The following is a 14,832-nucleotide window of genomic DNA, read 5'->3' on the forward strand; positions in this document are numbered from 1 at the left end:
TCAGAGAATGTCTAATCAGTACATATTTTCACGCCACACAAATATTTACTGCGTGCTAGTAGTCACAGAGGACACAGATGAAAAGATGGACCTTGCCTCCAAGGAGCTCACAGCCTCCGAGAGGAAATAAGCAGACCATAACACAAGTATGATAAAGGGTTGTAATAAGGATAGAGAGTACTGGTTAAACACAAAGGAAGGCTCATTCATTTTTCTTGGAGATTAGCTAGATAAAGTTTTAATTAGCTCTTGAAGATTCCAGAAGACAGTTCATTTAAGGAAGGAAAGGAAGAAAGGATATTTCAGTTAAGGCTGCTGGTTAAAAGGAACAACTTACAACATTTCTCCTTAAGCCCTTCAGTCAAAGTTCTTCAAACAAAAATTACCTCAAATAATGAAGCACTGTCGTGGATAGTTGTCTATTAATAATATAAACTGGCCTAACCAGTGGTTCTCAGTGTGTGGTCCTGGGACCAACATGTCCGGGAAGCTTAGAAATGCAAATTCTTGGGCCCCAACCCAGACCTACTGAACCAGGAAGTTTGGTGGTGGGGCCCAGCAGTCACCGCTTTCACGTGTCCTGCAGAGGATTCTGATACCTGATCAAGTTTGAAAACTAGTGGCCTAAGCGAACTGTAGTTCATGGAATAGTTGAAAGTTCATGGGCTTTGAGGACAAAACCTGGGTTTGAATCTCACCTTTCTCACTTATTAGGTGTGTGACTGTCAGTCTATCACCTAATGTCTGTGAGCTTTGGGATTTTCATCTATAAAATGAAATCACTAACACTTCCTTTCCAGGACTGTTGTGAAGACGGGTTGATGTAATTTAAATAAAGTGTTTAACACTGTAGCTAGCACATTTGTAGGCTTTAAATAAATGGTGACTGCTACTGTTGTTAGTTTTTTTAGATATTTTTCCCAGTGAATTTATTACTTTCACTAATTGAGTGAAAACATGTTCATATCTTTTGCTTTTAGATTCAAATGCTCAAGAAATCAAAGACATCTATGGACTACAAGGTCAAGTGGAACACAAGCTAGCTTTCTTGAGAACTCATGTGCCAAAGGAAATGAAACTTGTGGTCATTGGCCATTCAATAGGCTGCTATATTTCCCTTGAGATTTTGAAGCTTGCTCCTGAACTGCCAGTAAGTATGCCTCAGGCGGTGATGGTAGGTGCCTGATGATGCTCTTGCACAAATCCTCCTCAGCTCTCCTTCCCCCTTTTGTCTCTTGTTTAACTGATCAGTAAAACAGAGAGGGGGGTTATTTGGTGGCTGTGTTTACTTTTATTTGTATTACTGTGGGCCTGTGCTAGTGTATGTATGTTCATGCAATTCCCATGTGTTTTAAAAAATAATACGGTAAGAGGTAGGGATTTTTCCAGATGGATGCCATTGAATCTAGGGTTATCTGGAATTCTTAAGTTGTATGTAACTCATTGTCTTTTATAAAAGAATATTGAAGAGCAGTTACCAGCTACGACCCAGCAAGAATCTTTATTGGGAGAGTATTTTGCAAATGTTCATGCCTCCTTTCAAAAGGAAGAAAATTTATCATCATTATCATCATCATCATTATCATCAGTAGGCAAACAACAGCTGCCCTTTATGGAACACTAAATCTTTATTAGGTCATAAGTCTGGAGCCTTATCTGTTCCACAGCTTGGCAGCCTTTTTGAGACATTCACTTATTCATTCACAAATTATTGGGTGCCACTAGGTGTCAGATATTAAGTGAGACACTGGAGACACAGAAACCTGTTTAAAGTGCCCAAGAAATCTAGGGAGCTAGAAGAGACTTAAAACAGAAACTTGTACTTTCACTAACATGTACCATTGAAATGACCTTTTGAATGGATGCAATTCACAACATAAAGTATTTCTTTTTTTTTTTTTTTTTAAATTTTTTTTTTCAATGTTTATTTATTTTTGGGACAGAGAGAGACAGAGCATGAACGGGGGAGGGGCAGAGAGAGAGGGAGACACAGCATCGGAAACAGGCTCCAGGCTCTGAGCCATCAGCCCAGAGCCCGACGCGGGGCTCGAACTCACAGACCGCGAGATCGTGACCTGGCTGAAGTCGGACGCCTAACCGACTGCGCCACCCAGGCGCCCCAAAGTATTTCTTTATTTGATAAACATATATTAAACACTGGCCATGTGTCAGGCCCTGAGCTGTGTTTCGAGGACATCCCAGTGAGTAAGACAGCCTTTGAGGTAAGAGAGTCCAAAGTCTCGTGAAGGAGACACACTAACCCATAGGTCTGATAACTATGATCTTACATAAGTACGGGGTGTGAGGGAGTACTATTTAACCTTGTAATCCAAAAGCAAGATTGAAAGTGGTTCCTTCCTGGAATCTCATTCCATATGATAAAATACATCTAGTGGAGTTTCGGAGCTCACTAGGAATTTTCTTTTTCTACCAGCTTGGCACACTTACTTCTTACAATCGCCCTTAGGAAATGTACAACTATAGCCTCCGTGGGTGTGTTTTTTAATACCAAATGGAAATTGTTAACTTTCTTTTATTGAGTATAAGAAAATGTATTTTTCATTTCTGAATGTGACTTTGATAAATTCAAGATTGCAATCCATTTGCTGTTTTATTGTTTCTATTTTTTTTCCCATGGATAAGCCATCTTAATCAGAAAGGAGAGATTTCATTTCTGTTTTTAGCATTTGGCTTGGCTTCTAATCTCTTTTGTGCCTTCTAAATCTCCTCCAGTACTGTGTGATGAGGTTACCATCTTCACAGTGCCCAGCCCTGCCACTCAGTGCTTCTGTTTACACAGTTGCCATAAGCCCTGGTTCCAGAGCTAAGACACCTACCTACGTTCAAACAGTCAGTGTCGTATTTTGTCTGTGTGACCTGGGACAAGTTATGGAGTATCTCTGTACCTCTGTTTCCTCATCTGTGAAATAGGGATAATAATATGTTCCCCAAAGGATTTTTGTGAGGAATTATATAAAGAAGTAAGAATGCTGTCTAGACCTTAGAAGTTCCGTAATAGGTATTAGCTATTATTATGATGATGGAAATGACAGTGGAACCATTGGCTCACTAATTAAGTTAAGTACTATATTAATTATCAACAGCAAGTAACAAATTGCCCCAAAGCGTAATAGCATAAAACCATACACGTTTATCCTCTCACAGTTTCTGTGGGTCTGGGATCTGGCTGATCTTATGATCTTATGAGACTGCAATCAAGGTGTCTTCCAGGGCTACAGTCTCATTTGAAGATTTGAATTGAGACGGAGGTGCTTCTAAGGTCACTTATGGGGTTGTTGGCAGGACTCCATTCCTTGAGGGTTTTTGGACTGATGACCTTGGTTCATTGCTGGCACTTGGGTGGAGTTCACCCTCAGTTCCTTAACATGGGAGAGTCTTTCTAACTTGCCTCATTAGAGCAACTAAGGTAGAAGAGCCAGAGGAAGAGTCTTATTGCAAAATGGAAGTCACAGACTGTAACCTCATTACAGAAATCATATCCCATTACTTTTACAGTATTCCATTTGTTAGAAGTAAATCACTAGGTCCAGCCCCACCCCCCTGACTCGAGGAACAGATTACACTAGAGCATGAATATTAGAAAGTAAGGATCACTGGGAGCCATGTCAGAGGATGCCTGCCACACCACTACTACTACTACAGTACTACACTACTAACTACTACAGTTAGGATTCCACTTGTGTGGTGTACAATCAAGTATATAGATTCATAGATCTGTATAAATTAAAATACTGCATTTATTTCCCAGTATAGAGGTGAGTTTATCCTGTCAAATAGAGTATAGCAAACTGATATGAAATAGAATTTTGGGTTATTAGTTATCCCAGGTGTTTTAAACACTTAAAAAATACGTATTTTAAAGAAAAGAGTCCTTGGCATATTTGAAATAATAATAGCATTATCATTTGTGAGAGTTAATTTTTTTAATTTATTTATTTTGATAGAGTGCATGCACAAGCAGAGGTGTGGGGGTGGGGGCAGAGAGAGAGGAAGAGAGAATCCCAATCAGGCTCTGTGCTGGGCATGGGGCTCAGTCTCACAAACCATGAGATCATGACCCAAGCCAGTATCAAGAGTCTGATGCTACTGACTGAGCCACCTAGGAGCCCCCATTTGTGGTGGCTAATTTTATGTATCAACTTGACTGGGCTAAGGGAAAGCCAGATAGCTGGTAAAACATTTCTCAGTATGTCTGAGGATGTTTCCAGAAGAGATTAGCATTTCCATCAGTTGACTGAGAAAAGAAGATTTGCTCTCATCATTGTGAGTGGGCATACTCCAATCCATCCAGGTCCCAAATAGAACAAAACTCAAGAAAGGAGGATTCTTTATCTCTCTTCTTCAGTTGAGACATCCATCTTTTCCTGACCTCTGACACTGGAGCTCTGAGTTCACTGGGCTTCAACTCTGGGCCTTACACCATCAGCTCCTCTGGTTCTCAGGCCTTCAAACTCGGACCGAATCATACCACTGGCTTTCCTGGTTCCCAGCTTGCAGATGGCATATTGTGGGACTTTTTGGCCTCCATAATCATGTGAACCAGTTCCTATAATAAGTCTCCTTTTATATATATCTATATCTTTGTGCGTGTGTGTGTGTGTGTATGTGTGTGTGTGTGTGTATCTCCTATTGGTTTTTTCCTTCTGGGGAGCCCTGACAAATACACTATTCTGTAAACATAGAGAAGAAAATATTCATTTCTGAGTCCTTCACAGTCTATTAACTTAATCACCAATCTTTTTGGGTTTTATTTGCTTCTCATCGATTCTGCATGTGACGTATGGTTTCTCTTGTGCATATTTGAAAGCAGTTGTTGAACACACCGGTTTTGAACCCATCTCTCCATTTTGGCATGCATTCACAGGTCTATTGGGAAAAAAATACAAATGCATCTTAAGGTTAATGCAGCTTCTTACAGCTCCTTTAGCTTTAGAGCTTTCTAATTGTTGCTCTACTTCCAGGTGTTCTTGCCCTTGGAATAGTGGTGAAAAGGGGGAAGGAAGATGAAACATGAGCTTAACATACTCTGTTTGTGAAGACATAACTCATACTGTGATTATAGAGTTTTCAGAGGGACATGTGAAACTGTGTTTTCTTAAAGCGGGTGTTTTCTAGAAAATAACGCATGCGATAAATTGTCCATAAAGGTTACCCGGGGAAGAGGGTGAACATCTGTATGATTTTTTTTTTTTATTATTATTCAAAAACTTTATCTGGTTTCAATTAACTGCATTGTTGAAGTTCCCCCCACCCCTCTTTAAACACCTGGCCCAGTTAATATCGGTGGTGTGATCCCTGCTGAAGTGTTGAAATTTCAGTGTCTCTGGGCTACTCTAAGACGGCACGGTGCCTGCGTGCCTGAAGTTAGCATGACACGCTCCATTTAAGATGCATTGGACAATCAAATAAGTTTGTGTAAGCCAGAGTGTTGCAATCCCTAATCATTTTGCCAAAAATAAGTTAGCTGTTATGTTTTATAACATATGAAGTGTGATAATAAGAAACTTGTGTTTCCATCTCTTCTGTTATTTTTACTGGAATATTTGACTCCCATAAGATTTTGAAGACATATGTGTAGTTTAGTAGCTGGTTTATTTGGTTTTATTTTGGTTCAGTTCTTTATAATATTTTTATAACTAATTATAGGAAACTTTGGTCTTAAAATCATTTTAAGTAACTTATTGTACACTTTAGATGTATTATCTGACCTATATTTAAATATACTAAAAAAAATGGCTTCTTTAAAAGTCTAGAATTAAAATTTTTTTTTGTTTCTTTAAGCAAATTTGTTACATAGAATTATCGAAATTCTTCCTATGTTTTGACAGTAATGTCCAGAATAAAGAATTTTTTTTTAATTTTTTTTAACATTTTATTTATTTTTGAAACAGGGAGAGACAGAGCATGAACAGGGGAGTGGCAGAGAGAAAGGGAGACACAGAATCTGAAGCAGGCTCCAGGCTCCGAGCTGTCAGCACAGAGCCCGACACGGGGCTCGAACTCACGGACCACGAGATCATGACCTGAGCCAAAGTCGGCCGCTTAACCGACTGAGCCACCCAGGTGCCCCCAGAATAAAGAATTTAAATAGAAGCTGGAGAAAATAGATATTTGGAAGGCTGTTAAATAGTAGCTGTCATAACTTCTAATAATAAACATAGTTTTAGACTCATAGGATCTTAGAACTGAGATGGGCTTTGGGAACAGTCTTGTCCCATCTTTCTTTTCATGGATGGGAACTGAGAGCACAGTCCCTTGCCAGGATGCAGCCTCAGCTCTGTCTGAATCCAGGGGTGGGGTCCAGTTATGTTAGCTGTGGGTATAAAGAGAGTCTAAGAAGATATTTGATGGGTCTTTCAAACTTAGGATGATAGCAGAGCCTGCCGATAGCTCACTATACTCGTGGACTATACACAACAAGCTGCACGTGGTCCATTACATTGCAGCTCAGGGAACAGGAGATTCCATGAATGAATGCTGTTTTAGCAATTCGGAGCTAGAGGTGGAGTAATCAGAGCAGAAATAGTAGTCTTATCCCCACTATTTAGAATCTTCTTTCAACATTGATCCTATGTATGTTAAAAAAATGTGCCATCTGATTTTGCCAGTAAATTGTTTGCATAAAGTTCAAGGTTGGGAGTTGATAGCCCTTGATTCTTAAGTAGACTGAGCACTGAGTCTTGAGGTGAACCTCAAGTAATTTACCTTTTATTTTCCTCTAAGTATTTATATAGCATTTTATGAAAACACTTCATTCCCTTCCAGGGATAGCAGATCCTTCAAAACCTTAATTTTTTATATCATTTGGCCTTTTCTTGGGGAAAATGCACAATAACATAGAGCTTCCTTTGTCTGTCTGCTTGGCAAAAATGTCTTCTCTCTAAATGAAATTTCCAGATTACTTCAACTCACTTTTTGAAACACCAGATTCTTTTATCCAGTTGGATAAAACTGTGTCTAAAATTTATTATTTATCTGCATCCTTATCTGCATCTGCATCCTTCAACAATGCATATTGATTATGGAGGAATTAGTGGTTCAAGGACATCATTTTGAAAAAGTGTTATTATACTATAGTAAAACACAATCAAAGGAAGTTTCCTATGTCCTAAAGTTTCTTATATAATAGTGCTTTTAAAAAATAAAAATAAAAACTTGTCTGCTTATTTTACAGTTTCTCTGTCTCCTTCCTCAGTGTTAGGCTCCGTGTTTCTTCCCTATTGCAATTTCTTACTGTAGTTTGCCGCTAGTAGAGAAAAAAGATAATCATGTTAGAATTTTGTGTTAAGGATGGACAGGTCTTAAATGAATATACAAGAGTAAAATTGATGAAATTAAGTACATGGATTTTGTTACTGCTCGGAACTTTCTTTTGTTTCTTTTGGGATCCCTGGTGGTGTTTTAGGTACTCAAAATTTGAGAGACATCAAAACACACTGCAAGTACAGCTGAGAAGCTTGAAAATTTTTACTGAAAGAGTTAAAATAGCATGTTAAATCACATGTGTGTTGATTTAAGAGTGCCTCTTGTCTGCAGTAAGGAAAAAAAATATTCTGCAAGCAATGAGATTATTTAGACTGTGGTGCACTTCCACTATTCTGATGAACCTTCATGTCTGCAGTCAAAGTTAGATATGCTTGTGAGAAACATCCATATAACATCAACAGTGGAGATAAACTGGAGGGAGGGGGAAGAATAGGAGATCATTCACATGTCAAAGGGGACTGGGAGCTTCCATTTCTTCCCTCTTGGAAGCCAGCTGCCATATACAAAAGTCCAACTGCCTGAGACCATCATGCTGTGAAAAAGCCCATGCTGGCCACATAGGAGGAACCAGGTGTGAGTGAAACCATGGACCTTTCAGCCTATCTCATTTGCTACTGAATGCAGCCCAGGGAGTGACCAGCCAATGCCACATGGAACAGAAGTCCGGCTGAGCCCTGTTTGAATTCCTGACCCCACAGAATAAGAAAGAGTAATCATTGTAGTTTTAAACCATAAGTTGGGGGATGGTACATTATGTGAAAATAGATAACTGAAATAGGGTAGCAGAGTTGAGTTCAAAGAGAACTTCAGGCTTCTAGTATTGGTAACCAGAAGGCCATTAATGACCCGTAAGAGAACGTTTGTAGTGAAATAGTGGGAGAAGGAGATTGCAAGCAGTTAGGTGATAAATGGATCGTGTTCCAGGAATTGGCCAGTGAAGAGGAGGAGACAAGATGGTAACTTAAAGAGGACACTGGTCAAGAGAACATTTTTTTCCCTGTAAGTGGGAGAGCATTTCACATGCTGAGAGGAATAGCCCATGCAGAGAGCGATGTTGAGAATGAAAGAGAAATGGGAACATTTGTTGGAGGATCATCATCATCTATTTGTCTCTTAAACTTGCACACTTGGAAACTAGGAAAATTGAATTTTTATTAATCTTGGACTAAACCCTTTCAAAAGTGTTTTTGTGATTTAACTTGGTTCTTCATTTGAGTCTAGAAACCTGAAACAGTTTTTAAAATTGATCTATTGTCATCACTAACAATTATACCCAACATTCATGTGAAATTTGCAAAACAAGTTTACATGTAATAAGGACAAGAAACAACCTAATTTTTTCCATTTTGCGATGGAGAGACCATAGTTCCAGAGAGTTACGTGTCTGACTTTTATGTCAGTTAGCCATGAAGCGGCAGAACCAGGACTCTGCCTTCTGTTTTCTAACTTTTCCATTATCTGTTTTCCAGGTGAGGTAGCTGGGGGGGGGGTCATGATGATAAGGGGTAGAGTAAGTTACTTTGACAAACCACCAAAACCTCTTGGACCTAAATGTAAGATTTCTACTGCTGTTTCTTTAATACTTGAGCTCTTTAAATACACAAGGAAGACTTTAATGGGAAGCAGGTTGATGCTTTCATGGGGAGTTCAGAGAGAATTAGGAGGAATGAGAACCTGTGTGTTTTCTAGAGCAAGGAAGATAAAGGGACTTGGTGTGCAGGCATGGGCCAAGGGCAGAAATTGAACTCAGAAGACAATGAATCAGAATCCTAGGACGGAGCTGGGGGCAGAGGGGAGATGGAGTATGGAAGGAAGTGTGTGGTTCTGTAGACACAGTGCACAGGAATGCCACACTTGTGTCCTTGTGAACCATGAGTAGACCCCTGGTACGTGAAAACCACAGAGGTCAGGCAGTCAACAGCTAGCTACTCTGCTTGGTGAAAGACTCCATTTCAGAAAATAATAAATCCCCTGTTCTGAGGAAGGTTTATATAGAATATGATGAAATGCTATTTTACCAATCGCTTATGCATTTATTTAAATGTATTTACTTATCTGTTTATGTGTGTGCATACACATTATCTTTTCTGAATTACCCAGGAGACTACCTTGCTGAAAGCTGAACACATGGAAAGTTTCAACTTTTTGACTTCAGCCATTTTTTAGTCATCTGCATATTTTTTAAAAAATCCTAAAATTGCTTTCAAAGTGGAAAAATTGTGTGGGCTTTTTTCATCTTTTCATAACTCAAAAACTATTTAATATATTTTTCTCAAACTGTGCAAAAAAAAAAATCACCTTTGGGCTGAAACCAAGCATGGAAAATTTCACCACAAAGGGCTAATTTTTTTGGAAAGCTGCAAGAAAGTGAAAACAGGGGTTTATAATAAAACATTCTTCATGCATGTTAATACTTAGTACTTTATCTAATGCATTTCATCTGAGTATTTCTGAGCACTTTTCTGATTTAAATATTGAGCCATTTTAGTATTTGTGTATCCATGGTACTATCAAATATGGAAAATTCTCCCCATCCTCTCACAGACCCAGTATATTGGGAGTTAATGACATGTATTTAAAGGAACAAGTAAGGCAAGTGAAGTGAAGTGGCTACTAGCCAGACAGCCTTATATGCTGCCTATACTCATGTTATCACCACCGATTCCTGGCCCAGGCATAGTTGTGAGTAGAATATAATAGATGATATGAGGCACTCATTCAGATAGCTAAGCCGGCATTTCTCAAAGCAGCATCAGCATTACTTGGGGTCTTGTTAGCAATGTAGATTATTGGGTCCCACTCAGACGTACTGAATCTGAGACTTTAGGGCTGAGACCTAGCTATCCGTGCTGCAGGTGATGCTGATGCACACTCCCACCAAACTTTCCGGAAGCTGGGAACACAGAACGTACGGAGATTCCGTGGACAATTAAATCTGCCCCTGGTCTTTCGGGAACATGTCAGCTCTGTCTTCTCACATCCTCCCTTGGAAGCAGGAGGAACGCTAATCAGGTTCTCTAAAGGAAAGTTCTTTTTTTTCTGTATTTCATGTATCCTAGCTCTTTCTGCCTACGATCCGATCCACAAGCACAGTGACCCTCTTGAGTAGAGGTGCGGATATCCAGATTGTTCAGGGAAACAACACTCCCAAGAAGTATTTTCTCATTTCCTTGAGTTATCAGGGTCAAACCTGGGGCGGGAACGTATATTTCACTGTCATTTCTTGGATTTAAGTAGCAAGGTAGCAGAAGTCTGTCAGCAGAAGCTGACTTAAGCCCCACACTTCAGGGTGCGTGTTCTCAATCTTACGTTTTGCAGTGGCCTCTGCATTCCAGCAAACCCCAATGCCTATATTATTGTGTCTCTAGGCACTGAAGTAGCTGTATTTGTGGCATTATAACAAATTCTGAGAATGTTCTTCTGGTGGCAGAAGTCAGCAGTCAACTGTTGTATGTGGGCCTTTAGCTAACCACCTTGTTTTGGAGATAGGAAATTTAGACATAGCCTGGGAAAGGTGTTTAAGTAGTTTACAGCAGTGTAAAGGTGGGGCGCTTGGGCAGCTCAGTTGGTTGACCATCCGACTCTTGATTTCAGCTCAGGTCATCATCCCATGCTTCATGGGATTAAGCCCCACATTGGGCTCCGTGCTGACAATGTGGAGTGTGCTTGGGATTCTCTCTCTTCTCTCTCTCTCTCTCTCTCTCTGCCCCTCCCCCGCTTCCTCTTTCTCTCTCTCTCTCTCTCTCTCTCTCTCTCTCTCTGTCTCAAAATAAATAAACGTTAAAAAAATATAAAGCAGTTTAAAGTTATATTCAGTTGCAGTCCATCTCAGCAAAGCGTGAATACAGCTATCTAAGCTAATATAGATGGAAAGGAAAAAGAGACTCCTTTTTAAATTGATCATCTAAAATTTCTATCATGAAAACCTTCAAACAGAAAAATAAAAATAATTGTAATTGTATAATGAATTTACAGAACCCATTATCCAGATTAATATAGCTACTAGTATCTTGTTACCTTTGCCTTTTTTTTTTCTTAAATACTTTCAGTTGAATTGTAGCCCTCATGGTATTTTACCCATAAAGACTTCATTGGGCATCTTGAAAAAGGGGCTTTTTGTTATATAATCGCCATGTCGTTATCACAGCTAACAAAATGATAATTCTTTGATATCATCTAATATAGTCAATATTCAGATTTTCTTTGTCCCCAAAATGTTTTTTTACAGTTGGTTTGTAAGATCTTAAATTTCAGGAAGGCAAAAAAGTAAATGTAACTTTGAAGGTTGATGTAGTAGACAGAGAGACTTAACATACTAAATGTACCATAAATTGCTTTTGTAGCTCAACACGTAGCTTTTTAAACTGAACGTGAAATTGTTCACAGAAAAGTGTGGATAGATCATGATTTTATGTAGGTCATTTTAAACCTATCTAACTTGAGTTTTCATGCTTAGAGAATAATACAGCACCTCCTCTCAATATTGTTTTATCTAATAAGAAAACAATGAAAATTTGAACTGTTATGCATTGTTGCATATTAGGGTATAAAATTTTGTAGAAGATATTTAGTTCTCTTGTAGATATTTAGAATTATGAAAGATTAAATTATGAACTATTTTTTGGTGTGGCAGTTAGTATATTACTGTTGCTATCATTTGTGGGTCTTACTTAATTCACCCAGCAACTCTTTGAGGGGCTCCTGTTCCCATTTTCTACATGAGGAAACTGAGACCTCAGACAGAAGTAACTTGCTCAGGGTTAGACAGCTGGTAAGTGCCTGTGGTAGGATTTGAACCCATGTGTGTTTGACTCCAAAGTCCATGCTCCTAGCCACTAAGCTAAAAGGTTAGCTTCTTATTATAGAGAATTTGTAGAAATCAATAAAAAGAACAGTAGCTTTTCCAATAAAGGCACAGAGGACATGAACAGATAATTCACTAAAGAAGAGCTAATAAAATCTATCAAAAAATATGTACCTAGCACAAAATACATGACACAGTGCTTAATAAATTAGTATATGGTAGTACTTAATAATGTCTGCTTATTGAGTATATAGAAGCACTTCATAATGCTTGCTAAATGGACCCCAACAGTTATCAAAATGAGCTGCTACAATAGTAGCAGTATTTAAGAAAAGTTTAATGTTGTATGTGTATATACTTCTGTATACACTTTTAGAAAGTCTGAACTGGTAAACACCAGGTGGCTTGTATTAGTGATCTCTGGGTTGAGAGTTAAGGGTATGTTGGAGGTAGAGACTCTACATTGTTTCTGCTATTTTACAATGACTGTGTGTTATCAGAAAAAAATAATTCCTATAAAAAATGGCCATACCCTTTGAACCTACTAATTCTTTTCTTTGGAATCTATATTAAGAAAAGAATCTCAAAGATAGAGAAAACACTCATGTACAAAAACTTGTCATTTGTTGTAGCAAAAAATTGGAAACACCCTAATGTTCCTCCCTAAAGGAAAGGTTAAGTGGACTATAGAATGTGCAACTATCAAAATATATTCCCAAAGGGTACTGTAGTACACAAGAGTTATAGAATGTTAAGGAGAGTATTAAAATATTAAATGAAAACATACATTTAAAAGCTTGAAAATAAAATTACCAAGGTGAATATAGTGATTGTGTTTGAGTGGTGAGTTTGGGGGTGATTTTTTTTCTATTTACTTTGTGTTTTAAAATTTTCCTTTCGGGGTGCCTGAGTGGCTCAGTCAGTTGAGCGTCCGACTTCAGCTCAGGTCATGATCTCACGGTTCATGGGTTCGAGCCCCGCTTTGGGCTCTGTGTTAACGGCTCAGAGCCTGGAGCCTGCTTTGGATTCTGTGTCTCCCTCTTTCTCTGCCCCTCCCCTGCTCATGCTGTCTCTTTCTCTCTCTCAAAAATAAACACTAAAAAAACTTTTTAAAATTTCCTTTAATGGCATATGTTTCTTCACTGCTATAAGCATTTAATGATCATGTATTTTCTTTGTTTTTTAAGAAAGCACTTTGTAAGAGTTCATAACAGAAAGTTGGTTCAGGAGAGAAAAGTTTTGATAATTTGTTAGATAGCAATTGATAACAGGTAAAAGGGTGAAAAGTAAAAAGGTGAGGTCAACTTCCTGGTCTCTCTGCAGGAAAACCCACCCCTGAGACCAGTACTGTTACCAAGTCGGTAGCAGCATCTTTCGCAGTATCAGCAATGCTCAGGTCTTACCTGTCCTACCTACTCTTCATCCTCTACTCAGTCAGCTAGCCTTTTGTCCTTCCTGGTGATTTTTTATTAACCTGTGTCTCCCCACCACTCCCAGAATAATTTGGATTGTTGATAGGTATGTGTTTTGATGGTCTCTTCATGATTGTTATTTGAATGTGATTTTTTTTTTTTTTTACAAAATCACAGTTGGGATTAACTCATCATTCATCATACTGCTAGAGTAAAGAAGGTTCCTTTTCAGAACAATACAGTCCTCCTATTCAAATTTCATCGGACTATAAGGTTCATAGTGGCTAGGACTCTAAGAGGCTCTGGGATATGACTGAGTGCCAGTGCTAAGGCAGAGGGTTATCTTTATGAATACCCTCACAGTTAGATGGATACAGGTATGAAAAACACGCTCATACCTTGCTACATTTAGACTTTGTTATGCCAGTGAACTGGGTGTTCACAGACATACAGACTCGTAGAGCCTTAGTGGATGGAGCACAGCAGTCAGAGAAGAGAGAATCTGCAAAAGTGTAAAAACAGATGAACAAGATTCTGTGAAGTTCTTCTGTGGTTAGTGTTCATTTTAGCCAGAAGATTCTTTTTTAGGTCTATCAGCCTATGGAGATGAGAACTGCGAACGTGGTCTTTAGGGAAGGAAAAGGCTCTCTAGTATGGTTGTCCAGTGCATGAGGCTCCTTCCCCCTCCCTTCTTGCTCTGACGGAAAATCTGTGAGCAATATGTAACGTAGGCCACAACAAATTCCCTCAAGTGGAAAAAGCCCGGCAGGCACTGAAGGGGAGATGCTTCACAAGAAGAAAATGTGGTCGCCTTGAGATCTTGCATTCCAAGCCAGTTCAGACTAACTGCATTGGGTTGGGAAGAAGCCAGATTATCAGGTGTCAGAAAGATATACTGATGAAGGGATAAAGATTGAAGCCAGCATCATTTCTGGCAGCCTGTCCCTAGGAAAGCAGACAATACAGCATTCCCAGTATCAGTTTTACAGAGACCAGAGGGAGCACGCATAAATGAAGTCTGTAGATAGTCCAGAAACTCCATTTCAACAAATAATTTTAACTTATCTCCTCACCAGTAGAGTCCTGAGAGCCTCTATAGTAAACCAAATTGAATGTTAGAGATTCAACCTTTTCCTTTTCCATTGCTCAGTACCCTTAGGGAGATACTGAGGAGCTTCATGAGCCCCACGGCAGGCGAGAAAGGCTCTGAGGGCTTCCGTAACATCATACAAATGTTGACTGACGCTGACTCAGAAGTGATTTCATGAAATCTTAGGGGCAGATTCTGGTTATCTGAGTTGCAGGGGAATGTTCCTCAAGGTCCTCTGA

The 14,832-nt window shown here is 39.1% G+C and overlaps 1 protein-coding gene across 3 annotated transcripts in view; it reads left to right on the plus strand.

Annotated features, from left to right (window-relative positions):
- The window catches only part of LDAH (lipid droplet associated hydrolase), a 108,388-nt gene that overhangs the window by 41,829 nt on the left and 51,727 nt on the right, over positions 1–14,832 (plus strand). For all 3 annotated transcript variants that reach the window (XM_047852697.1, XM_047852695.1, XM_047852696.1), the window contains exon 4: positions 981–1,150. In XM_047852697.1, the coding sequence (XP_047708653.1) occupies positions 981–1,150 (170 nt within the window). The remainder of the gene's footprint in view (positions 1–980; positions 1,151–14,832) is intronic.

Source organism: Prionailurus viverrinus, chromosome A3 (genome assembly GCF_022837055.1).
Source record: "Prionailurus viverrinus isolate Anna chromosome A3, UM_Priviv_1.0, whole genome shotgun sequence".
NCBI lineage: Eukaryota > Metazoa > Chordata > Mammalia > Carnivora > Felidae > Prionailurus > Prionailurus viverrinus.